The sequence below is a fragment of the Myotis daubentonii genome, chromosome 3 (genome assembly GCF_963259705.1).
Source record: "Myotis daubentonii chromosome 3, mMyoDau2.1, whole genome shotgun sequence".
In the NCBI taxonomy this organism is placed as follows: domain Eukaryota; kingdom Metazoa; phylum Chordata; class Mammalia; order Chiroptera; family Vespertilionidae; genus Myotis; species Myotis daubentonii.
Window position 1 is genome coordinate 171,531,303 of NC_081842.1, and position 25,332 is coordinate 171,556,634.

The 25,332-nt window shown below is 41.9% G+C and overlaps 1 protein-coding gene across 1 annotated transcript in view; it reads left to right on the top strand.

Annotated features, from left to right (window-relative positions):
• Nucleotides 1-4,978: 4,978 nt before the first annotated feature.
• The window catches only part of C3H1orf141 (chromosome 3 C1orf141 homolog), a 36,699-nt gene continuing 16,345 nt past the window's right edge, over nt 4,979-25,332 (top strand). Inside the window, exons 1-2 of the mRNA XM_059689242.1 lie at nt 4,979-5,053; nt 14,365-14,525. Of these exons, the coding sequence (XP_059545225.1) occupies nt 4,979-5,053; nt 14,365-14,525 (236 nt within the window). The remainder of the gene's footprint in view (nt 5,054-14,364; nt 14,526-25,332) is intronic.

Below are 25,332 nucleotides of genomic sequence, written 5' to 3' on the forward strand. Positions count from 1 at the left end.
TCCATGGCTTTTCAGAGAGCATAGAAGGGAGGGAGGGAGAGAAGGGAGAGAAACATCAATATAAGAGACACATAGACCAGTTGCCTCCACAGGTGCACCAACTACAGTCAGGGAGCCAACCTGAAATCCAGGTATGTGCCCTTGACAGGGAATCAAACTCAAGAGCTTTCAATGTGGAGATGTGGGGATTGCTGATGCTCTAACCGCTGAGTCACGCAGGCCAGGATGGCTTTATGATCTTGATCAGCATGCTTAACGTCTCTGAGTTCAAGTTTTAATCTATAAAATGAAGACTAAATGAGACACTATATGTGATATTCAGTACAGTATTTGACATGTAATAAATTTAATAGCTGGGATTTCAACAACTTAATTTTTCACACCATTATAAAGAATGTTACATTAACATCATTGTTCCTAACTCTTTGAGAATTTCTATTATTAATTTCTTTTTTTTCTTTTCTTTTTTATTGCTTAAAGTATTACAAAGGGTATTACATATGTGTCCATTTTTTCCCCCTTATTAATTTCTAAATATAAATTCTTGGAAGTAGAATTGCTGGGTCAAAGATTATATATATTTTTGAAAGTTTTATATAAGTTGTAAATAAACATCCTAACAATTTACACTTCTGCCAATAGAGCATAGGTGTTCATAGGTCTCTGCTCCTTCCCCCTTCTTGCCAATACTGTGTAAGGGAAGAGTTATATTTTGTTGTTTTAATACATATAACTTTGAATATTTTGTTGATATTAAAAATATAATTAATGGTCATTTATAGAGATTCTTTTGCAAATGGACTATTTATATTCAATACACTTTTTTTTCTTTGTGTTTATCCTTTTCTTAACAATTTGTAACATTTTTAAGAATGCTCTATTTACACATATTGAACAGTTTTCCAAGTTTAGCATGTTTGGAAATTTCGTTGTTTTTTTTAACATGCAGAAATGTGTAATATTTTTGAAGTCAGGTCTAACAATCTGTTACTTTAACTATTGTGGTTTTGTGTGTATAACAAGTAAAACATTTTAAGATGCTATCCAAAGAAATATACTTAAAGTTGTGGTCTTTATTAGGAGGCAAGAATTTAGAGGAAAGAAGTTTAGTATTTAATAATTTAAACATTTGAGAATATGTATTTTCTTAGTACTGTGAAATCAGGTTTAGGTAGCACTTTCGAACTGTGTTGTGTGGACTTTGGGGGGGTAGGGAGAAAGTTAGGGGCACAGAAACGTAATGAAAGTTTTTAGTATCTGCTTTCTGCTAGACATTGTGCTTGGTGCTTCCGATCGCTGAATCATTTAATTCTCAGAACAGCCCTATGAGATCAGTAATCTACCCATTTTATGGTTTCCCTTCATTTGACAAATGTTTGTTGAGCACAGTATTTAGACTTCATTTTATAGAAAATGAAAAACAAATCCAAACTGGTCTATACATAGAGAGAGTTTATTTCATCGTGTAAGCTGAAAAGGTCTAGCAGTAACTCTAGCTTCAGTGGGAGCTTGACCCAGGGGATTTTGTATTGTTTGTTTGAATTTTTTTTACAGTCCAGAAGGTTCTAACTGTAAAATAGTGCTCTGCTTTCAAAAGTAACTTTTTAACTTGATATTGTTATTTTTAGTAAGGACTCAGACTCTAATGTGCTTATAGGGTTGGCCCTGCAACCTTGAAATTGTTCATTGATATAGCCAAGTCTTTGCAATGAGGCCTATGGATGACTTCTGGTGAGAGTCACTGGGACTTTTATTCTGCCCTAGTTGGCAAGTTCTCTATTTCATTGTGTTCTTTTTTTAAAAAAAACTGTCATTACTGAGCGAGTAATTAAGAACATGAACCCAAATTTTCTTTGAAAATCATTTTACTGAATTTAGATTTGGCAAGAACCACATTTTAAGATAATTCACTCAATTTCATATTTCATCCCCCCAGTAAATCATCATGAATTAACATCATCTATTACAGTTAAGCTGAGATTACTACCCATAAAATGTTATAATTGGAAACATCTCCAAATTCAATTGTCATTTTCAGATCCTGGTTAGGCGCTGAGATTCAGAGGTGGGTAAGTCAATTGTTGCTTTCAATGAGCTTCAATAGAGTGAGAAAGAGATTTGTCAGAGAGTGAATCTCCATAGCATGATGCCAAGTTCTATGGTGAAGCACAGATATGCTTGAGGAAACGGCAGAGTGCATCCAGGGAATAGGAGTAGTAGAGTATTGCAGAAGACAGGATATGGTAGGAGACTAACTGGAAAGGCAGACTGAGCCAGATCCTCGACGGTCTTTTCTTGAAACATCTTGTATGTCATCTGAAGAGTTTATGAGTTATTCTGCAGGTGATGGGGAGCAAATTGAGGTTTGTGGCCTGGAGCTGGATTTGATCAGTGTCCTGTTTAAGGAACACAGTTCTGATGACATTTTGAAGGATCAATAATTGAGAGATAAGGAGAGGAAGGATAAGGAGACAGTACAGTGCAATAACCTAGGGGAGGGAAAGTGAAAACCAGAAGGTCTGAAGGAAGACGATGGCAATGGAAATAAAAGTAAGGATTTGAAAGGTCTTGTCCAGTTGGGGTCAACATTGCCTCATTGTTCATGGAATTATGTGAAAGACTGTTGACCCATTCTGACCTCAAAATTCCATGAGTTAGTCTTCTCTGACCACAGAAGAACCCTATACTCCCAGAAGAGGGCGTTTTCCCACAACTCTAAGTATATATAAGAATGCTTCAGACCTATCTGTACATATTTAAGAAGTGAGATCATCTCTCCCACCCACCTATTATATCAGTTGAAATGAAGATAATTAGATCTATTTACTTAAGCACACACTAATTTTGTTTTTGTTTTTTTGTGAGTTTCCAGTTTGGAAACAAAGTAATGCTTATCACAGTAGTCTCCCTAAATAGGAGGCCTACACTTGTGCTTTATAGGACAGCACATTCTAGTTTCTGTTCACTGAGCTCAGAATAAGAATTTAATAGAAAACTGAGAAGTAAAACTGAGAAAACTAGAGAAGGAAAGGAAGCAAGATAATCAAATGACATGGTACAGACGATACTGAATTGCCATATCAAAATAGAAGATACTGACTTGCTGAATAAATTCTTATTGTTTCCTAAGTTACAAGGATTTAGAGTAATTGAAGAAATATACTGTGAAGGAAAAAAGTAGGACATCAGATACATGGATATCATTTGTGATTGCATGTGGCAGGTATGATGAAAAATAACAAAATGACATACAGATGAAGAACATGCATTTTGCATCACTAATAGATAATATCACATATCTTATTCCTAACTTGTAAGTATATCATTACTTATATTTATTTCTTTTATTTTCCAAACATTTATATGTTGCCAGGACTGACCAGTAGACCCTGAGTGACAGATGAATGGATTACTCTGACATGATGTTTCCTGTGAAAGAGAGGGCTAAGGAACTGCCTGGCTAAAGGAACCAGACAGCCTCAATTGCCTGCCTCGTTAGGCTTTTATTGTAGCAGCAGTTTGAGATAAAGTTTATCTTTTAAATACAACCAGTAGGGTACGTAATATTGGGAGGACACATGTGTCTGTAATGTCCTTTAAGTAAGGACACCTAAAGATTAAGCATAAGGATTCCAGTAAACTCCTGGGGGTCTGCATGTACACAGACTTGTTTGGAAAGGTCAAGGGATAATTAGAGGCACCACCTTTGGCATGCCCCTAAGTATCGCCTAAGTCGGAATCCCCATAAACAGGGCAGGTGGCCTTCCACACACTTCCCTTTTTCTCCGAATGTCCTCCTTACAAACTTTCCAACCAAGTCTCATGCTTTCCCACAATATGTTACTTACATTCACTCAATTAAACCTCATAACAACCCCATGAAGTATGTACTTTTATTATTCCCATTTTACAGATGGGGCAACAGAGAGTTTAGGCAATTAGCCCATAGTCACACAGCTGGTAAGTAGCTGAGCCAAAGAGTCAAACTCAGGTATCCTGACTTTACCATTCATGTTCCTAACTAGACACTATGCTGCCTTTCTAAGTTTGAAGATGGGAGAGAAAGCAATGTTCTTTAATACTATGGCTTGATCTAGAAGGGCCTCAGCAGAACTCTATTAAAGATTTGTGTATTCTCATAAGTGTAAATGCAGGCTAAAAGAAGTCATAGCATTTACAGTTGTCCATTTCCTCTATTGCTGATGGTTAATTCATTCATTCAGGTTGTTAGGTATTAGGGATGCAAAGATGAATTAGGCATGGTTTCTACCTTTAAGAAACACATAGTATAAAGGGGGAATAGAAGTGCCATATTAACAGTCTTGGATCACTGATCATTAAATTTTAATGCAACTGATTATATAAATGTGAACTCTTCACATTTACTTTTATTAAAATATATTATGACAGCCTTGACCGGTTTGGCTCAGTGGATAGAGCGTCAGCCTGCGGACTCAAGGGTCCCAGGTTGGATTCTGGTCAAGGGCATGTACCTTGGTTGTGGGCACATCCCCAATAGGGGATGTGCAGGAGGCAGCTGATAGATGTTTCTCTCTCATTGATGTTTCTAACTCTCTTTCCCTCTCCCTTCCTCTCTGTAAAAAATCAATAAAATATATTTTTAAAAAAATATATTATGACAAAAGAAAGTAGATATAAATCATGCTGTATATTAAAGTATGAGTCACATCTGCTTCTCATACGGTAATCTTGAATTTTCTTCAACTCAACTTTATCATACATTTAAAAATTCCTAGGGCCCACACACATCTGAAAGTTCTGATTATGTGACTTTCAACCTAAAAGCTTTGACCTCTAAAATTCTATGATTTATTCCATAATCTACCTATACAGTTTTTTATTTTTTACCTAAAACAGTAAAATAAAGGCGAGTCTCTTAATTTATGCCTAAATAGTCAATGATATGTTTAAATTGTTTTATTTTTCTCCTTTTTAAATAGGAATTTACTGACTGACAATGGCAGAAAAAATTGTAGAGAAGTTAGAAATTCTAAACCAGCAAGCAAAGATACTCTTGGCCAGAAGAATAAAGGTTTGTAAAATAAAAGCTAATATTTAATTTAAGTATTAAAAGATTGTCATTTCCAATGTGAATGATTATTTTTACTTTTTAGTTAATATGAAGATATAAATTAATTTGTAAAAAACAAATGAGTATATTGAGTCATCTATGCAAGTGGATTCTATAAAGAAATAATTAGATATAAGGTAACTTCTAGATAGGTGCCATATTAGGTTATGATATATTTAAACTGCTTAAGATACTAGTCAGTCAAATAGTAAATGTGACACCTGTTATTCTTACTAATATGTTAAACATGTTAAAAATTATTTACTTGGTGCCTGACCAGTGTGGCTCAGTAGCTAAGCATTGACCTATGGACCAGGAGGTCACAGTTCAATTCCCATCAGGACACATGCCCAGGTTGTGGTCTTGATCGCCAGTAAGGGGCATGCAGGAGGCAGCCGATCAATGATTCTCTCTCATCATTGATGTTTCTGTCTCTCTCTCCCCTCTTCCTACCTCTCTGAAATAAATAAAAATGTTTTTAAACAATTATTTACTTGGTTTATTAAAAAGAAGAAAATATTTGGTATTTGGTATAGTTACCAAATTAAAAATAAATAAGATTTATAGAAATTAATCTAAGTAAAAAGGTAAGACTCCTATAAAATTCAATAAATGAAGGGTGATAAAGAACAACAAAGGATAATAAATCCTCACAAAACAGATTTTTAGTACATATGAACAATTTAATTTGTTTACACAAAAACTTGCAAAATAATACAACAATGTGAATAAATGAGGCATAGATAAGAGCATGCAGGAGAAATCCAGGAAGACACCACAGAGAGGAACTCAAGTGAATAAACATCTTTATGAAGGTGGATTGCCTCTCTTTGCTTTATTAATGACCAAGAATGAGAAAACAATATGTAAATCACTTTGGTAATTGCTTTTTTTAAAAAATAAATCTTTATTGTTCAGATTATTACAGTTGTTCCTCTATTTACCCCCCATAGCTCCCCTCCACCCAGTTCCCACCCACCCTCTGCCCTTACCCCCCCACCCCCACTGTCCTCATCCATAGGTGTACGATTATTGCCCAGTTCCTTCACACACCCCCCTCACCCCTCTCCCCCCCAAGAATTGTCTGTCCACTCCCTTTCTATGCCCCTGATTCTATTATATTCACCAGTTTACTCTATTCATCAGATTTTTTATTCACTTGATTTTTAGATTCACTTGTTGATAGATATGTATTTGTTGTTCATAATTTTTATCTTTACCTTTTTCTTCTTCCTCTTCTTAAAGAATACCTTTCAGCATTTCATATAATACTGGTTTGGTGGTGATGAACTCCTTTAGCTTTTTCTTATCAGTGAAGCTCTTTATCTGACCTTCTATTCTGAATGATAGCTTTGCTGGATAAAGTAATCTTGGTTGTAGGTTCTTGCTATTCATCACTTTGAATATTTCTTGCCACTCCCTTCTGGCCTGCATAGTTTCTGTTGAGAAATCAGCTGACAATCCTATGGGTACTCCCTTGTAGGTAACTGACTTTTTTTCTCTTGCTGCTTTTAAGATTCTCTCTTTGTCTCTTGCTCTTGGCATTTTAATTATGATGTGTCTTGGTGTGTTCCTCTTTGGATTCCTTTTGTTTGGGGTTCTCTGTGCTTCCTGGACTTGTAAGTCTATTTCTTTCACCAGGTAGGGGAAGTTTTCTGTCATTATTTCTTCAAATAAGTTTTCAATATCTTGCTCTCTCTCTTCTTCTGGCACCCCTATAATTCTGATGTTGGTACATTTGAAGTTGTCCCAGAGGCTCCTTACACTATCTTGATATTTTTGGATTCTTTTTGCTTTTTGCTTTTCCGGTTGGGTGTTTTTTACTTCTTCGTATTTCAAATCTTTGACTTGATTCTTGGGATCCTCTTGTCTGCTGTTGGATCTCTGTAAATTATTCTTTATTTCAGTCAGTGTATGCTTAATTTCTAGTTGGTCCTTCTTCATATCCTTGAGGGTCTCACTAAATTTATCAGCAGTTTCTAGAAAATTCTTGAAAAACCTTAAAAGTGTGGTTTTGAACTCTATATCCAGTAGTTTGCTTTCCTCCATTTCTGTCATTTGTGATCTATTTCTTTGTCTCCGCATTTTTTATACGTCCCTGTGTTGATAGAGTGGCTTTGTGTGCTAGGTGTCCTACAGGGCCCAGTGGCTCAGCCTCCCCAATTACCTGAGGTAGACACTCTTGGTGCACCCCTTTGTGGCTGTGTGCACAGTCTTGTTGTAGTTAAGCCTTGATTGTTGTAGGTATCACTGGGAGGAATTGACCTCCAGGCCAATTGTCTGTGAGAATCAGCTGTGTCTGCAGTGGGAGAACTTCTGTGCTGAAGACACCCTTCTGAAGCAAGACTCGCTTCAGTGGGGCTTTGGTGCTCACTGAGTCTGCCCCCTGAGTGTGTCCCTTATGGATCTGAGGAGTTGTAATCTGGATGGTCCCACTCTGAGCACTGGGTACACAGGCTCCTGGATCTCTAAGGAGGTGTTAGTTTAGCCTGTGCCTGAGGCTACCCAGCAGGAGCTATGGAGAGATCTGCAGGTTCCTCTTCCTTGTTTGGGTTTTGGAGGTGCCCAGATGAGGCCCAGGTGTGAAGCAATGCAAGCTGCTGTGGGGCCTTTGGCCTTATTTTGGATGCTCTGGGTCTTTCTGACCCAGCTGCAGTATTTTAGGTAATTTTAGATCTCAAAGGGCCAGCCCATTCATATGCAAAGGCCTTGCCCACAACTTGGGTGTGCTGGGGTCTCAGGGAATCAACAGTGAGGAGCAAACAGCTATGGCTGCTCCTCAGTCCTGCCCTAAGACGTCCCGGGTCTCAGTGTCCTGGTAATTGCTGCAAGCACCTCTGATAGAAAGCCGCCCTCTAGTTCCGCCTACTACCAGACAGTCCAGTTTCTCACCGTATGAGTCTGGGTCTCCAGAGGCTTGCCCAGAACTGGAGTCAGGGCCTTCGGGAGCTTGGGCCTCCCTCCCGGTCGCAAAAGACACCGGCCAGCCCATTGCCAGCCCCTTTCCATGCATGCTCGAGCCTCTGTACCTCTGCACTTTACTTCCACACCTCCTCTGAGTCACAGTGTGCTTTTCTCTTTCCTTCTAGTTGTAGAATCTCCACTCAGCCAGCCTTCCTGTGGTTCTGGATGATGTCTGTTTTGTCTTTTAGTTGTATTTTTGAAGTGGTTGTGCGAGGCAGCAATTTCAGGTGTTTACCTATGCCGCCATCTTGGTTTCTCCCTGGTAATTGCTTTATTAATTTTTTAAAATTTTTTTATTTTGAAATAAGTATAGACTCACAGGAAGTTGAAGAAACAGTACAAAGAGTCCCATATACCTTTCACCCAGTCACCCCTGTTAGTGACACCTTATACAGTGCTGTATCTTGACTGTGGTGCTGCTTACACACATCTATAATGAGATAAAATTGTACAATGTCAAAACCAGTATGAGTCACAACTGATATTGACAACTCTGGCATATTACTATTAATCAGACTACAGACTTTATTCAGTTTTCCCCATTTTAACCTGCATTCATTTGGTCATTTGTATGTGTAGCTTTATGCAATATTATCAAAATACAGCATGTTTACATCACCAGAAAAGAACTCCTTCGTGTTACTTCTTTGTATTTGTATCCATACCCTCACCCCATTCCCTGTCTCTGTCCCTGACAAGGGCTAATCTGTTCTCTATCTCTATAGTAATGTTGTAATTTTGAGAATGTTGTCTATACCAATAATAGCCTAGGGCCATCACGACCAGACAGATGACCATCACCAGAAAGTGCATGGAGCACCTCTGGGTCCCGCCCCCACATCCCACAGGCTCCTATCACAGCAAGGCTGGCAGCCTGGTAGTGGGGCAAGGCAGGCACAGAGAGTAGGGCCTGGCTGCCAGGCACCATGGCGAGCGAGCAAGCAGGCCCGCAGGCAGCAGGGTCGGCCAGCTGCAGCACGCTGACAGTCCCGCCTCTGTGCATGAGCTGCAGAGGAAACACCTTTTCTGGCTGCTCATTGGCTAAGCTCCTCATACACCACTCACAATGTTCTTAGTAACTTGCCTAATAAGAATCCAAGAAGGTGCCCCAGCCAGTTTGGCTCAGTGGATAGAATGTAGGTCTGCGGACTCAAGGGTCCCAGGTTCAATTCCAGTCAAGGGCATGTACCTTGGTTGTGGACACATTCCCAGTAGGGGGTGTGCAGGAGGCAGCTGATGGATGTTGCTCTCTCATTGATGTTTCTACCTCTCTATCCCTCTCCCTTCCTCTCTGTGGAAGATCAATAAAATATATTAAAAAAAAAAAAAAAAGAATCCAAGAAGGTTATCTAGGGTTTTTCCACCTCACTCCTGGAGGAAAAAACAAAAGTTCACTGCTAGAGGTGCTAAGAAATGTCATATCCTGCCTTAGCCAGTTTGACTCAGTGGGTAGAGCCTCGGTCTGCTGACCGCAGGGTCTGGGTTCAATTCTGGTCAAGGGCATGTACCTAGGTTGCAGACTCCTCCCTGGCCAGGGCCCAGGTCAGGGCTGATGCAGGAGGCAACCAATCGAAGTGTCCCTCTCACACTGATGTTTTTCTCTGTCTTTCCCTCTCTCTTCCACGCTCTCTAAAAATCAATAGAAAAATATCCTCAGGTGAGGAGAGAAAGGAAGGAAGGAAGGAAGGAAGGAAGGAAGGAAGGAAGGAAGGAAGGAAGGAAGGAAGGAAGGAAGGGAGGGAGGGAGGGAGGGAGGGAGGGAGGGAGGGAGGGAGGGAGAGAGAAAGAAAGAAAGAAAGAAAGAAAGAAAGAAAGAAAGAAAGAAAGAAAGAAAGAAAGAAAGAAAGAAAGAAAGAAAGAAAGAAAGAGAGGTCATATCTTATGAAAGAGACATCTTGAAAATGCCTAAAGAAAGTTGTCATTTTTTTGTGGTGAAGGGACTGGAGTTCGTGTCATTGAAAACACTTTGGTGGCTGTGGCGGCTGTCAGTGGCGGCAGCAGCGGGGTGATGGGGGCTGTGCCTTCCCCTGATCAGCCCTGTCACCTCATGCAGAGGGAGGCCAGATTGTGTCAGTAGGACATTCCCTGAAGGCTCCTGGATTGGAGAGGGTGCAGGTCAGGCTGAGTGACACCCCCCCCCTCCTGTGCACAAATTTTGTGCACCAGGCCTCTAGTATAATCATTCAGTATGTAAACTTTTTAAAAATACATTTTTATTGGTTTCAGAGAGGTAGGTAGAGGGAGAGAGATATAAAAACATCAATGATGAGAGAGAACCATTGATCGGCTGCCTCCTGCACACGCCTACACTGAGGATGGGGCCCATAACCTGGGGCACATGCCCTCACTAGGAATTGAACCATGACCTCCTGGTTCATAGATTGATGCTCAATCACTGAGCTTTGTCAGCCAGGCAGTACGTAAAATTTTGACATTGATTTTTTAATTAATCATAATGCCCTTGAGGTCCATCTAAGATCTTATACAAATCAATAGCTTTATTATTATAAATAATATATAAATTTTATTGCTGAGTAGTATTCCATTATATGAATGTACAGAGTTTCAGTTACTCATCCAGTGAAGGACATATGGATTGTGTGCAGGTATTTTGCTTTTAAAAATAAAGCTGCTAAAAAATAAGATAAAATAAAGCTGCTATGAATATATTTTACAGATTTTTTTAAATATATTTTTTATTGATTAAGATATTACATATGTGTCCTTATCCCCACGTTACCCCCTACCCCCCCCACCCCGCTCATGCCCTCCCCCCCTCCCCCCCCCCCCGTTGTCCATGTCCATTGGTTAGGCCTATATGCTTGCATATAAGTCCTTTGGTTGATCTCTCCCCCTTACCCCCACCCTCCCCTACCTTCCCTCCAAGGCCCGACAGTCCAATCAATGCCTCTCCGTCTCTGGATCAGTCCTTGTTCATCAGTTTATGTTGTTCATTGTATTCCACAAATGAGTGAGATCATGTGGTATTTATCTGCTCTCCAGTTCCATCCATGCTGTGGCAAATGGTAAGAGTTCCTTTTTCTTCTTCCTCTTCTTAAATAATCCTTTCAGCATTTCATATAATGCTGGTTTGGTGGTAATGAACTCCTTTAGCTTTTTCTTATCTGTGAAGCTCTTTATCTGACCTTCAGTTCTGAATGATAGCTTTGCTGGATAAAGTAATCTTGGTTGTAGGTTCTTGCTATTCATCACTTTGAATATTTCTTGCCACTCTCTTCTGCATGGTTTCTGTTGAGAAATCAGCTGACAGTCGTATGGGTACTCCCTTGTAGGTAACTGAGTTTCTTTCTCTTGCTGCTTTTAAGATTCTCTCTTTGTCTTTTGCTCTTGGCATTTTAATTATGATGTGTCTTGGTGTGGTCCTCTTTGGGTTCCTTTTGTTTGGGGTTCTCTGCGCTTCCTGGACTTGTAAGTCTATTTCTTTCACCAGGTAGGGGAAGTTTTCTGTCATTATTTCTTCAAATAGGTTTTCAATATCTTGCCCTCTCTCTTCTTCTGGTACCCCTATAATTCTGATGTTGGTACGCTTGAAGTTGTCCCAGAGGCTCCTTACACTATCTTCATATTTTTGGAATCTCTTTTCTTTTTTCTTTTTCGGTTGGGTATTTTTTGTTTCTTTGTATTTCAAATCTTTGACTTGATTCTTGGTATCCTCTTGTCTGCTGTTGGATCTCTGTACATTATTCTTTATTTCAGTCAGTGTATGCTTAATTTCTAGTTGGTCCTTTTTCATATCCTCAAGGGTCTCACTAGATTTCTTGAGGGTCTCACTAAATTTATCAGCGGTTTCCATAAAATTCTTGAAAAACCTTATAAACTTGGTTTTGAACTCTATATCCAGTCGTTTGCTTTCCTCCATTTCTGTCATTTGTGACCTGTTTCTTTGTCTCCGCATTTTTTATGCTTCCCTGTGTTGGTAGAGTGGTTTTGTGTGCTAGGTGTCCTGTAGGGCCCAGTGGCTCAGCCTCCCCTGTTACCTGAGGTGGACACTCTTGGTGCACCCCCTTGTGGGCTTTGTGCACAGTCTTGTTGTAGTTATGCCTTGATTGTTGTAGGATCACTGGGAGGAATTGACCTCTAGGCCAATTGGCAGTGAGAATCGGCTGTGTCTGCAGTGGGAGAACTTCTGTGCTGAAGACGCCCTTCTGGGGCAAGACTTGCTTCAGTGGGGCTTTGGTGCTCACTGAGTCTGCCCCCTGAGTGTGTCCCTTATGGATCTGAGGAGTTGTAATCTGGATGGTCCCCCTCTGACCACTGGGTACACTGGCTCTTGGAGGTTACCCAGCAGGAGCTATGAAGAGAACTGCAGATTCCCCTTCCTTTTTTGGAGTTTGGAGGTGCCCTGATGAGGCCCAGCTGTGAAGCAATGCAAGCTGCTGTGGGGCCGTGGGACTTCTCTTGGAAGTTCTGGGTCTGTCTGGCCCAGCTGTAATTTGTTAGGTAATTTTCAGGTGGCAAAGGGCCAGGGCATTCATATGCAAAAGCCTCTGCCGCAGCCTGGGTGGGGCGGGGTCTCAGGTAATCAAAGGTCGGAGCAAGGAACTATGGCGGATTCTCAGCCCTGCCCTAAGGGGCCTCGTGCGTCTCAGTGTACTGATAATTTAATTGCTGCAAGCACCTCTGAGGGAAAGCCACCCTCAAGTTCCGAGTTCTGCCTGCTGCCAGACAGTCCAGTTTCTCCCCGTATGAGTCCTGGGTCCCCAGAGACTTCCCGGAACCAGAGTTCAGAGCAGTTGGGATCTTGTGACTCCTTCCCGATTCAAAAAGACAGCCCCGTCCTCAGGTACCAGCCCCTTTCTGAGCACTCTCGAGCCTCCGTACCTTTGCACTTTACTTCCGCAGCTCCTGACCCTCAATGTGCTTTTCTCTTTCCTTCTAGCGGTAGAATTTCCACTCCACCAGCCCTCCTGTAAGTTCTGGATGATGTCCGTTCTGTCCTTTTATTGTGTTTTGAAGTTGTTGTAGGAGGCAGCAATTTCGGTGTTTCCCTATGCCGCCATCTTAGTTTCTCCATTTTTACAGGTTTTTAAATAAACAAATTTCTTTGGAGTGAATGCCCAAGAGTGATTGCTGGTGAAATCTGTCTCTTAAACTCAACAAGGTCAAGGCCACAGGTTTGGTTTGAGTTCCCCCTCCCGGTGCCTCAGTCTGGAAATTGCCTCCAAGTTGAAGCTGGGCTATCGTACGGTTTACCTCATTTGTTTCCCTTTTTTTCAGGGATTGTGGCTCTGCTTGTTTTCTAATGCCTGCTTACAGTTGTCTTCCTATATTTTGTCTTGTTTTCTAGTAGTTTGAAGCAGAAAGGCAATTCCCATAGTGCTTAATCTAACTTCATTGGCAGAAGCAAAAGTTCTCATATCCTTTGATTTGCTTTAAAATTTTTTTTTTTATTTCTTTGTTCCTCTGTGCTGTTCTTTGAGAGAATTTTTTATAGAAGATTTTTGGCTCTTAACTCACTCTTTAGCACTCCTTATTCCTCTTCAGTCCATCTAAATAAATATTTGAACAAAGTTCTCCTTTGATTGCTTTCTAACTCTAGTACTGGCTCATGCTACTAGACAAATCATGTGATTCATCACATGTGTCACGACAGGAAGAGGAACAGGTTGGAGAAACCAGCCTGCTATGGTTCCAATAACTCTACATATCAATATTGACTTTCCTAAAGATATAGGTTGTTCCTAATTTCTGAATTTGGGAATTAGGAGGGAGCCTTCACCGTTATCTAGTCCAGCGGTTCTCAACCTGTGGGTCACGACCCCTTTGGGGGTCGAACGACCCTTTCACAGGGGTCGCCTAAGACCATCGGAAAACACATATATAATTACATATTGTTTTTGTGATTAATCACTATGCTTTAATTATGTTCAATTTGTAACAATGAAAATCCATCCTGCAAATCAGATATTTACATTACCATTCATAACAGTAGCAAAATTACAGTTATGAAGTAGCAACGAAAATAATTTTATGGTTGGGGGTCACCACAACATGAGGAACTGTATTAAAGGGTTGCGGCATTAGGAAGGTTTGAGAACCACTGATCTATTCCAACACCCTTATTTCATATATAGGCAAAGAGCAGCTCAGGTCACACAGCAACGGCATAAAAAAGTTGGTGTACAAGGCCCCCAATTTTCAATCTGTATAGATTTTCCCATTTTGACTACACGTAAATTGTGTGTGTGTCTGTGAAGTGAGGTTAATTTTGTCCTTTCCACACAGGATTTTCCCTATGTGAAGCGCACTCTTTTTTTCACAGTGTTAAAACTTTGTCTTTGTTGCAGAAAAACAGTGTTCAGGGTTACGTAAAGAGGAAGGCTTGTGTTGCACCCCTCACATTTGATTTCCAGTTGGAATCCACAGAGGCTATTACTCCTACACCCACATCTATGACAGTATCACAGAGCAGAGAAGACAAGCCACATGGTATTACAAAAACTAAAAGGTAACCATCATAACTACTTCAAACTTTCAACTTGGGGTTTTAAAGTATTATTTTAGATTTGTCTTAGATTATGCAGTCTATACTAATGTCAGCTTTGTCAAACATAGGTATATTTCATAATGGCTATGAGTTATAACATACTAAGTAAGCATTAAAATAGTTTATAAAATATTCATTATATTATTTCACTATTGCAGATAGTAATTACAATTCTGAATTTTTAAAGAAAGGCCTTTCTTGAGCTATGTCTGCCTACAAATTAACGTCAGGATTTTTTTCAAACTTCAAACAATAGAGGCAAAGGAAAGCCCACTTGATTTGAGAAATCAGAAATAGTTCACTGTTGCTAGACTTGAATGGAACATGGGGGAGAGCTGAAGAAGTGAGGCTAAAGAGGTAAGTAGTAGTAAAGGCCCAATCACCAAAGGCCTTATGAGCCTAGGAAACAGCTTTGGTCAAAACCAGAAAGGAGCGACCAAAAGGTTTAAACAGGGCAATGTATAGGCAGATATGGATCTTAGAAATATCATTAGAAACAGCAAAAGAGGTCATTAAAAATTGTGAGGGCTCCTCAGAAAACCTGACCCTTTACTAAATTCATATTAATCTCCAGAAACTGCCTCTCCTGGGAGGCATCCCATCTTGCCATGAGTCCTTTTCTAGTCAAAGCAAAATGATTGCTTAAATAGCAGAGCATCAGGCAGAAAGTTTTTATCTTCACATCGAGAATGATATGCTGGTTACATTGGTTAAATTGTATAGATTTAGTTTCTCCACACCTTGAGCTGCAGCTCCTGGGCTGAAAAGCTATGCTAATTATAACTAAACTAGGAGTCTCCACCAGTGCTCACAAACCCCACTCCAACACCTAGCCAAGGTGTTGAATCTAATCCACACAGCTTTCAGTTTAGCCTCAACTTGACGCCATGACTGCCACCTCCTACCAGAGACTGTCTGGTAATGGCATGCTCTCTTTTGATCTCTAGCCTCTTGCTCTTCAAAGTGTGGCCTTCCCTGGGGAGGGTTGGGGCGGGGGGCGGGGGGGGGGGGGGTCAGTAAGAGATGACCAAAGGACTTGTATGCATGCATATAAGCACAACCAATGGACACAAGACACTGGGGGGTAGGGGAGGCCGGGGGAAGGTCAAGGCAGGGGGGGGGGGGTGGCGGGAAGGAGACATATGTACTACTCTTTGTAATATTTTCAGCAATAAAACAAAATTTTTTTTAAAAAAAGAGAAAATGGGAGGGAAAGCTTCTGAAATTTGGTCGTGCAGACATAAAACTGAACATAGTTAATAGACAACTGCATAATTTCTATTTTTTTTCTACATGTGCTTTCCTGTCCCAGGCATTCTATAATAAAAGTTTGCGATAGTCAAAAACAACAACAACAAAAAAACACACACACAACAACAACAATGAAAAAAATAACCTCAGGTGAGGATTAACAAAGAAATATATAAAATAAAATATCTGGGACCCCCCCCTTCTCCCCCCATAAAAAGTGTGGCCTTCCATCAAGCAGCATCCATGTCACTTGGGAACTTGTGTGACATGCAGAATCTCTGACCCCATCCTAGACAGAAGCTGCAGTCAATAAGATCCTACAAGTGATTCCTATGGACACTGACAACAGAGAAACACTTCCCTTAGCACAGAGGTTCCCAAACATGGAGGGCTTGCTAAAACACAGATTGCTGGGCCCCACTGGCAGAGTTTTTGATTCAGTGGTTTGGGGCCGGGGGCCGATAATTTGCATGTTTAGTAAGTTTCCAGGTATTACTGACGTTGCTGCTCGGGGTGCCACCCTTTGAGTCACTGCTCTAGCTAAGGCCCCACTCTAATCGTGCTGCCTAATACCAACATCTGTTTCATTCTTTTCCTTGGCTTACTGGATATCATAGCAACTCTCAACCTGGCTGTGATCACCCAATTGATGAAACGTGCCCAGGTGTATTTGTAGCTGAGCATTGCTTTCAGAGTAGTCATTTCCAACACATATGTACATTAGTATTCCCTGGGGAGCTTTAAGATAATTGGATTCTACTTTAATCGGTTTGGAGTGCGGCCCAGCCATTACTATTTTTAAGATTTCCCAGAGATGATTCTTATATAAAGCTAAGATTGAAAACCGTTAAATTCTTAGGGCTTCTTTGTCAGTTACTCCCAGAGACATTTTTCTGTGTTATTATTAGCTTGGGATTTCTACATCTTTCTTGGATAAATGAGACCTGATAAAGGTGACAGCCTTTATCACCCGGAAATACCTTCCTAGGATCACTTTTCTGATAAGCAGAGTTTTATAATCATTCAAAAATATCTCTCAGTCCTTGGCATTTAATTTGGATAGAGTCTTTAATATCCTATCTAATAAAAGAGAAACATGGTAATTAGCTGTACAACCGCTACCCTCCCCATTGGCTAATCAAGGCGATATGCAAATTAACTGACAGCCAAGATGGCCGTTAAGCACCAACAAAGATGGCGGTTACTTTGCATACATAGCCTTAATGCTGGGAGGCAAAGGGGAAGGACTGAAGAATGGTGATTGGCAACCCAGGCGGCAGGCAAGAGCTGGGGGGTGGGCAAAGGCCGCCTTCAGCTGGTGATCGCCATCAGAAAGCCGGTTGGGGTTGCCGGCTGGCCTGCGTGGAGCGATTGCCATGGCGATTGGAGGGCAGGAGGGCCGAGGCGCAGGCCAGGTGGCAACCCCGGACTCCCGGGACAGGTGGCTGGCCTGCGGCCCCTGCCGCCACCTGTGACCTGATCCGGTCCCGGGTTGCAGGCCCGCGCCCCATGTGTGGCTGCAGAAGCCACCAGCCTGCCGCATCCCACCATGATCCACTGAGTTATGAGGCCAGAGAGCAAGGAGAACTTCCAGCCCTGAGTCAAAGTGGGGAGCGGAGGACACGGCCTCCCCTCCTAAAGTCGCCAAAGGACAGGACCTAACCTAAGCCACATCCTCTGAGAGAGCCCGGCAGGCAACACTGACCCTCTCTGCAGGCCGGGCCCCCCTCCCCCTTCCCCTGTCCCTGCACAGCTCCCATAGCTCCCCACCGGCTGAGTCAGGCACAACAGGTTTGCAGCCACAGGGGCGATTTAGCAGCTAATGAAAACTGCGAGAACGAACAAATGAAGCAGCTACTGCAGTGGGGAAAGGACGTTCATCAAATTCGTTGTCTCTGAGAAACTGAGGCAGCCAGCACAGGCCCCTGCACCGGACGAGGCTTCTGCTTCTAAAGAAACGTCCTGGGGTTAGAGGTGAGGGGGTGCTGCCTTTACCCTATCGGAGATCTCGGAGGAGTCTGTGCTCCCCCTCCTGGTATTCTTAACACCCAGAAACCCCTCCCCAATCCAGGGCAGGAATGTTCCATGCTGACCGCCTCCAGAAAGCAGAGAACAAAGAGGCACTTCTTGACTTCAAGCCTCTAAACCAGTGGTTCTCAACCTTGGCTGCACATTAGAATCACCTAGGAATCTTTTTAAAATCCTGATTTCTGGGCCTCATCCTCTGGAAATTCTGTTTCTTTGTTATGGGGTAGAGCCACAACATTAGTAACAAAGAAACAGAATTTCCGGAGGATGAGGCCCAGAAATCAGGATTTTAAAAAGATTCCCAGGTGATTCTAATGTGCAGCCAAGGTTGAGAACCACTGCTCTAAACAGACTTGACAGCTGCGGGCAAAGACCTGCAGCTGAGAGGGGGCAGGTTCTGGGTGTCGAGGTCCAGAGCGTGGAAGACCTCCTGGGGGAGCAGTGGATCTGGAAGCCTGTGTGCTGGGTCAGAGACACGCCTGCCTCCCACCCTCCCCTGCCCTGCACATAGACATGCCTGGACTGGGGTGAGGAGGAGAAGGAGAACTAGAGGGAAGGAGCACAGTGTTTGTTGGCGGCCATGTAGAAAGGACTGTGACCCTCCCCTCCCGCTGAGTCACTCCCTAAGGCAGCAGGAGACTGCCGGGAGCCAGTCCATGCTTGCTGTTTCAAGGGACCTGGCATATATGGCATACAGTTCTTAATATGTTTGCTCACCTTCCTGGCGCTGTGTTTTAACCAAGGTCACCTCTCTGAGAAAGGTTGTTTCCCCAGGTAGGAATTTTTCCCTGAAGTCAGGGAGGGGATGAAACTCCTTAACTAAGTGGCAGGCGGGTAGTTAATCACTACAAACAATCATGCTTAAGCTACATAATCTTTACTCCCTGGAATGGAGATAAGAAACGCCCTAACCTTTGTAATAGAGATTGATAGGATTGAATCAACTGGTATAAATACAGATGTAACAAGACAGCAAGACACAGAACTTAGAACAGAATCAACAAGACAGAACTCAGGAGACAGAATTCAGAAGACAGAAAGACACAGAACTTAGAACACAGGGCTTGGAAGACAGGACCAAGAGAGACAGAGCCTAGGCACAGAACCTACACAGAACGTTCTCTAGAGACAGAAGAACTTCGCTGGAGAGAACATGGCAAAAGATCCTGGACTGAACCTGACTACAGAAATTGGCAAGAGAACCTGACTAGAACCTGGTGACTGAACCTGGCTGGAGAACCTGTACAGAACCTGGCTGGAGATCCTAAGCAGAACCTCTCTGGAGATCGAGACCAGAACTTGGCTGGAGATCCTGGCTAGGCTGCTGATCAACTGAACGCTGTCTCTGTGTCATTCCTTCTTCGCCGACTCCGTCCACACCTTTGGGAACCCCTGGACCCGCTGGGGTTGGACCCCGGCAGGAGACGAAGGGTCTGAGAGCAGCCACACAGCGTTGTGGTCGTGACCCAGGCACCAAGATGGTGTCCATGCAACGGGGCTGAGGAGGTGTCAGAGGACCTCACCCCAGAAATCCCAATAGCTCTTCGTGTGAGAGAGAGAAGGTGGCAGGGAGGGAGGGAGAGAGCAAATTGGACTCAAGAGGCCTCAAGGCCCAGATGAGGAGACTATACCAGGGATCAGCATGGACTTGAGCTCTGAGGTGAGGGTCAAGGGCAGCTGGGTGGGGCCAGCCCAGACAGAAGACTGAGGCCCAGATGTTCTTGACCCTGCTCGGCTCTTTGGCACCTCTGCCTGAGATATACACTGTCTGACATGGAAGTACAACTCCAGAGAAGGGGGTGGGGAACCTAAGTTAAATAATACTTTGTTTTTGTTTTTTCACTTGGCAGAATGGGGGCTGAAGTTGAAGTTAGGTTTGGTTACTAAACAATAAAGAAAGCAACATTTCTTGCACACCCGACTGTGTGGTCTGAGTTTGCTGCTGCCTATAAACCGAGAAAAAGTTGTAAAATGAAGTACTAATCTCTAGGGTTTAGGTCAGACCGAGGAGTAGTGCCACTCAGCCAGAAGCTGGCTCATGGCTAGCCAGTGCGGAGGTGGTGGCAGGAGCTTCTCTCACCTCCGTGGCAGCACTAAGAATGTCCAACTAACAGTTTAGGCCCGACCCTTGGGGGCCTAAGCCTTTAGTCGGACATCCCCCGAGGGCTCCCTGGCTGCCAGAAGGATGTCTGACTGCAAGCTTAGGCCTGATCCCCCCCGGGGAGTGGGCTTAAGTCGACAGGTGGACATCCCCCAAGGGGTCCTGGACTGCAAATGGGCACAGGCCGGGCTGAGGGATGCACCCTTCCCCCCCGCTCCCCCCCCACCCAGTGCACAAATTTTGTGCACCGGACCTCTAGTTTCTCAATAAACACCAAACACACTCTTCTCTGCAACTTTTTATAATTGGACCTTTTACAAAAGAGCCATGCTCTTTTTAACAAAAGTCTCTTTAAAAAACCACCTGTAATGAGGAATTTTAGTAAGAGAGATGAAGTGACTTTTTTCATTACTTAGGCATTCAGTCCTGGATTATCATGTGAGAATGGCAATTTTACCATGTATAAAATAGTAAGAAATAGAGAATAAGTTAGGGGCAAGTAGATAGATTAAGAATTTTTTAAATATTTTTATTGATTTCAGAGAGGAAGGGAGAAGGAGAGAAAGATAGAAGCATCAATGATGACAGAGAATCATTGATTGGCTGCTGCCTGCACGCCCCCTCCTGGGGATTGAGCCCGCAACCCGGGCATGTGCCCTTTACCAGAATCGGACCCGGTACCCTTCAGTCTGTAAGCCGATGCTCTATTCACTGAGCCAAACCAGCTAGGGCTAGATTAAGAATTTTTTCTTACGTTCTGTTTCTTGCTCTTAGGGGGAGGTGGGAGCGGATAGGGAGAGGTCAATGGAGGAAAAAGGAGACTTAAATAATACTTTAAACAATAAAGAATTTAAATTTTTAAAAAAAGAATTTTTTTTTTTTTTTTAGATCAATGGAAGAATCACTTGACCTTTATAGGTGCTGAAGGAATAAAAACTCACTGAAATGAATAGTCAAGGAGAAATCTCAGGGAGACTCACATGAAGGAGGGAGGTGAGGACAACTAGAAGAGATGACTCCTAATTAGGAGCCTTTATAAGAGGAAGCAGAAGAGAACTTTAGAAAGTATGTATCTTGAGGACAAATAATGAGGGGGCAGGGAAAGGAATTTTTAAAAAGCATTTCAGAATCAAAAACTGAGTAGGGAAATTAAAAAATAGAATGCAGTTGTACATTGGATTGATAAGATCAAAGAGAGACACAATCTTACAAAAATTAAAAAAAAAGAAATGGAAATCATATTGAAAATATGGGTAGTAAGGTTTCAGGATAGTCAATATCTAAATATATACCTAATACATAAATCAGGAGAGCAAGAAACAGATGGTAAGAAAAATCAAAGAAATATTAGAAAAATATGCCCTTTTTTTTAAAGGCCAGACATGAATTTTCAGATCAAAAGGGTTACCAAGTACTGGGCTTATGGAAAAATTAATACCAAAGGCAGGAAAAAACATTGGTTAATTACAAAGGAAAGGAAATCAAATGAGTTTCATGTGTCTCATCTGCATCTCTAAAGCTGGAAAACAGTGAACCATTTTCAGCTTTTGAACAGAATGGCAATCCTGGAACCCTCTGTTTGGATGAATCATCGTGTGTATACGAGAATAGTATTTTTGGACCTGAAAGATTTTAGAATGTCATCTGCCTATGTATTCTTTCTGAGGAACTTACTTGAAGAAGTATTTTATCCAAAATAAAATGAAATGTGAATATGAATAATATAAAGATACAAACTAGGTATCTTTATTATACACAGATGTATCTGAAATTGTTTGTGGTGCCAGAACGAACGCTTGGACTTCCATCTCACAGTGGCTGTCTCATGGAAACATAAAACATCCCAAAGGATTGCCAGTGAAGGGGTTCATAGGAGATTTCCAGTTGGGAGGAGACGGCTTTTAGAGCAGCCCCCATGCTTCCATCTGAGCTGTACCCGCCCCTTGGGTTTCTTACCTTTGTGGGCCAGTGCCACTTCAGTGATCTGTCCCAGGACGTGCAGCAGCCTCCCTTAATTCCAGCACATGCAATGCAAACGCAAGGTCTTCACCTATATTTCCTTTAACTCAGCTATAATAGAGTATAATCTCACAGGGAATTTTTTAAAATGTAAGAAAAAAATGGGGGGGGGGCATTAAAGGGAAATGAATTTTAAAACATCCAAGTAGTCCAAAATCAATACAACTTACAAAAAATAGATTTATAATTTTATGCTAGTGAATTAACCCACAAAATTTATAATTCCAAGTTTTATTCCTCATATTATATAAAAACCCAGTGCTACAAACACAATTTTTATTTCTAGGCCCTTCTCTCTCTCATTCATTCGTCCTACTGTTGGGAGAAAATTCTTCATAGGTCTCTTGTATTTCTATATATTGTATGAGCAGAGGCACTGGCTGCCTTTGTTTCTGACAATCATTTCAAGGATGTTTATGTAGCAAACAGCCTTGGAAAATAGAGATCGTACCGTCTTCTGAGCAAGAGCAGGCATGTTACTGTCCATTATAAAAAATTGGGTTCCCTAAGCTAGGGTTCCATTCCTGTGATATAAGGCATTGTGTGTGCAGGTGTCATCTGGCACTCTGCTTGTTGCCCTATTGCTATGAATAACAAATGGTCCTCTGCCTCTGATCCAGGAGTCTCATGTCTTCTGCCAGCATAGATAAAACTTTGACAGGCTAGCTTGTTAGTTTGTAAGGAGGGTCAAGTCTCAGACCTTTCACAGTCCTTCACACCTACTTTTAAGGAAGAAACTTGAGGATAGAATGACAGAAACTTTGACCCTCCTTGTAAACAGTGTGGTAAAAGTTATTGTGCCTCAGTGAGTAATAAAACACCCTCCTCCAGGTCCCTGTGCATTTAGAAGGACTGCATATACCCATTTTATCTATCCTACAAGTCTATCTGCTTGTAGGGAGCAGGACTTATAATTTAGTTATATCTCAACTAAGTTCACAAAATTAATCCATATAATGTAGTTTAACAAAAGCAAACTACATTAAGAGATTATGTAAACTAGCAAAGAAAGTCATAATCAGTTGAGAACAGAGTTTATCCTCAATCTTATATACCAAATATCTGGCACTTAATTGAATATATTCCCTATAAATCATGTTAAGTATGCATTTATTGAAGGAAAAAGAAAAAGCTGTCATGTACTTCCACCTAACTTTTGGCTTTTCTCCCATAAGCACACTGAATCTTTAAAAGCATTTGGCAAAATTAGTATGTATAACACCTCCCAGAAGAATGTTAATATGACTATAATTTGAGAAATTGAAGACAAAAAGCAAGCCACATAAAGGTACCACATTAGTCATGGGGAAGGGGCTATAACTATGGATATAAAAAAAATTAAAAGTTATAATCAGTACTTTATATAGCTATGCTGCTTTGAAAAATGAATGGGAAATATAAATAAAAAAATAGTCTAAACAAGAAAAAGAAAACATTAGAAATCAATAACTAGAAATTTTTGAGAAAGTAGTCAAAATTTTATGAAAGTATCACCTAAAAGCTGGGTCAGAATGCATTTCTTCAAAATTTTAAAGAATTATTTGAATGGCTTCTCAGCATATAGACAAAGATGAAAGCATAATTCCAATTCTTTTTATAAAGCTGTATTTGATCCTCAAGTCTGACCACAAGAATTATAAACCCTTGATGAATCTCACTTATAAAAACAGATTTTTTAAAAATCATAATAATAAAGAGCTAATATGCTAATGGTCGGGATGCCATAACACATAAAGGACCGATCACAGGAGGCTGCCTGTGCGTGCGCTGTGGAGCGTTGCTCCAAAGACAGGGCAGAAGTGGGAGGCGCCCAGAGAAGGTGGGACCATCCTGTGCCGGGGAGGGCGGGGGTGAGAGCCCGTAGCACCCCCCTCACCAGTTCTTCGCCACCCACTGCTCACACTCAGAGTGCTCCGCCACCCACCTGCTAGAGGAAGGAGCACAGTGCAGCAGGCGGGAGGCTTCCATGCTCTCCTCCGGTGCCATGAGAGGGCAGAGCCACCTCATTGCTCTGGAGACAGGGGGAAGTGGGGAGGCACCAGGAGAAGGTGGGACCAGCCCAAGGTGACTCTAGGGACTGAGAGCAGGGCTTGAAGCTGCCAGAGAAGGCCAGAGGGGTTGGGGGCTGGGCAAGACGTGCTGGAGCTCTGCATGGAGAGGTTCAGATGTCAAGGCAGGGCGGCGGGTGGGTGGGCGGGGCTACGCGATTTCACGCACTGGGCTCCTAGTCTTACCTAATAATAGAAAAACATGTAAATTGACTGTCCCTCCACTACGCTCACCAGCCAATCAGAAGAGTATGCAAAATAACCCAACAAAGATGGCAGTTAATTTGCATACGTAGGTGCGAAGCGGCGGTGCCCAGCAAAGACGGAGGGCTCTGGGCCAGAGCAGCGAAGACGGAAGGCTCCGGGCCGGAGCGAAGGCCTGGGTGCCGGAGGAAAACCATGCCAGCAGCCAGGGGAAGGAAAGGCCTATTAGACGAATCTCTTTGTGCAACAGGCCTCTAGTTTATAATAAAATATTAGCTTAACTGTTTCATTTGCCTATTCTTAACTCAAAAACATATAACATAAAATAGTTTTTTATTTCTTCAATTTCACAGGTCATTTTTTGGTTATTAAAAGTCTATCTCAGCGGTTCTCAACCTGTGGGTCGCAACCCCTTTGGCGGTCGAATGACCCTTTCACAGGGGTCACCTAAGACCATCCTGCATATCAGATGTTTACATTACGATTCATAACAGTAGCAACATTACAGTTATGAAGTAGCAACGAAAATAATTTTATGGTTGGGTCACAACATGAGGAACTGTATTTAAAGGGCCAGAAGGTTGAGAACCACTGGTATATCCAGTTTAGTGTTTTGATCCCACATACTACTCAAGGCTTTCCCTTCTCCCATCAAACCAGAATAATGATTTTGTAAGAGCTGAAATGGAAAAGGGCGATGGCCAGCAATTTTCTTCTTCCTGGCCCCCTACCTGTGAGTGAAAGGTGGGTGTGATCTTCCTCTAGCACACCTTCTCCTCTTCCATCTTCTAATCTCTTTTTTTCTCTGGTACAGGAACAGTGGTGTGCTAGAGTTAGCTCCTACTAATTTTTTAGAGCTGATTGTTGAATTTTCAGGAATTTTGTTAGATGGTTATTAAACAGTTATTATTAAAAATCAAATTATGTAAACTAAGAATTCAGACATACTATAAACAAAGACATTATTTAAAACTTATCACTTCCTAATTATTTTATTACATTTTACTATTATCTATAGTCTTGAAATTATTTACATGTATTGTATCCATATGGTAGAACTATTATGTATTATCATGCTACTACACATTTCTTTTCAGTTTCATATTCAATGATGTCC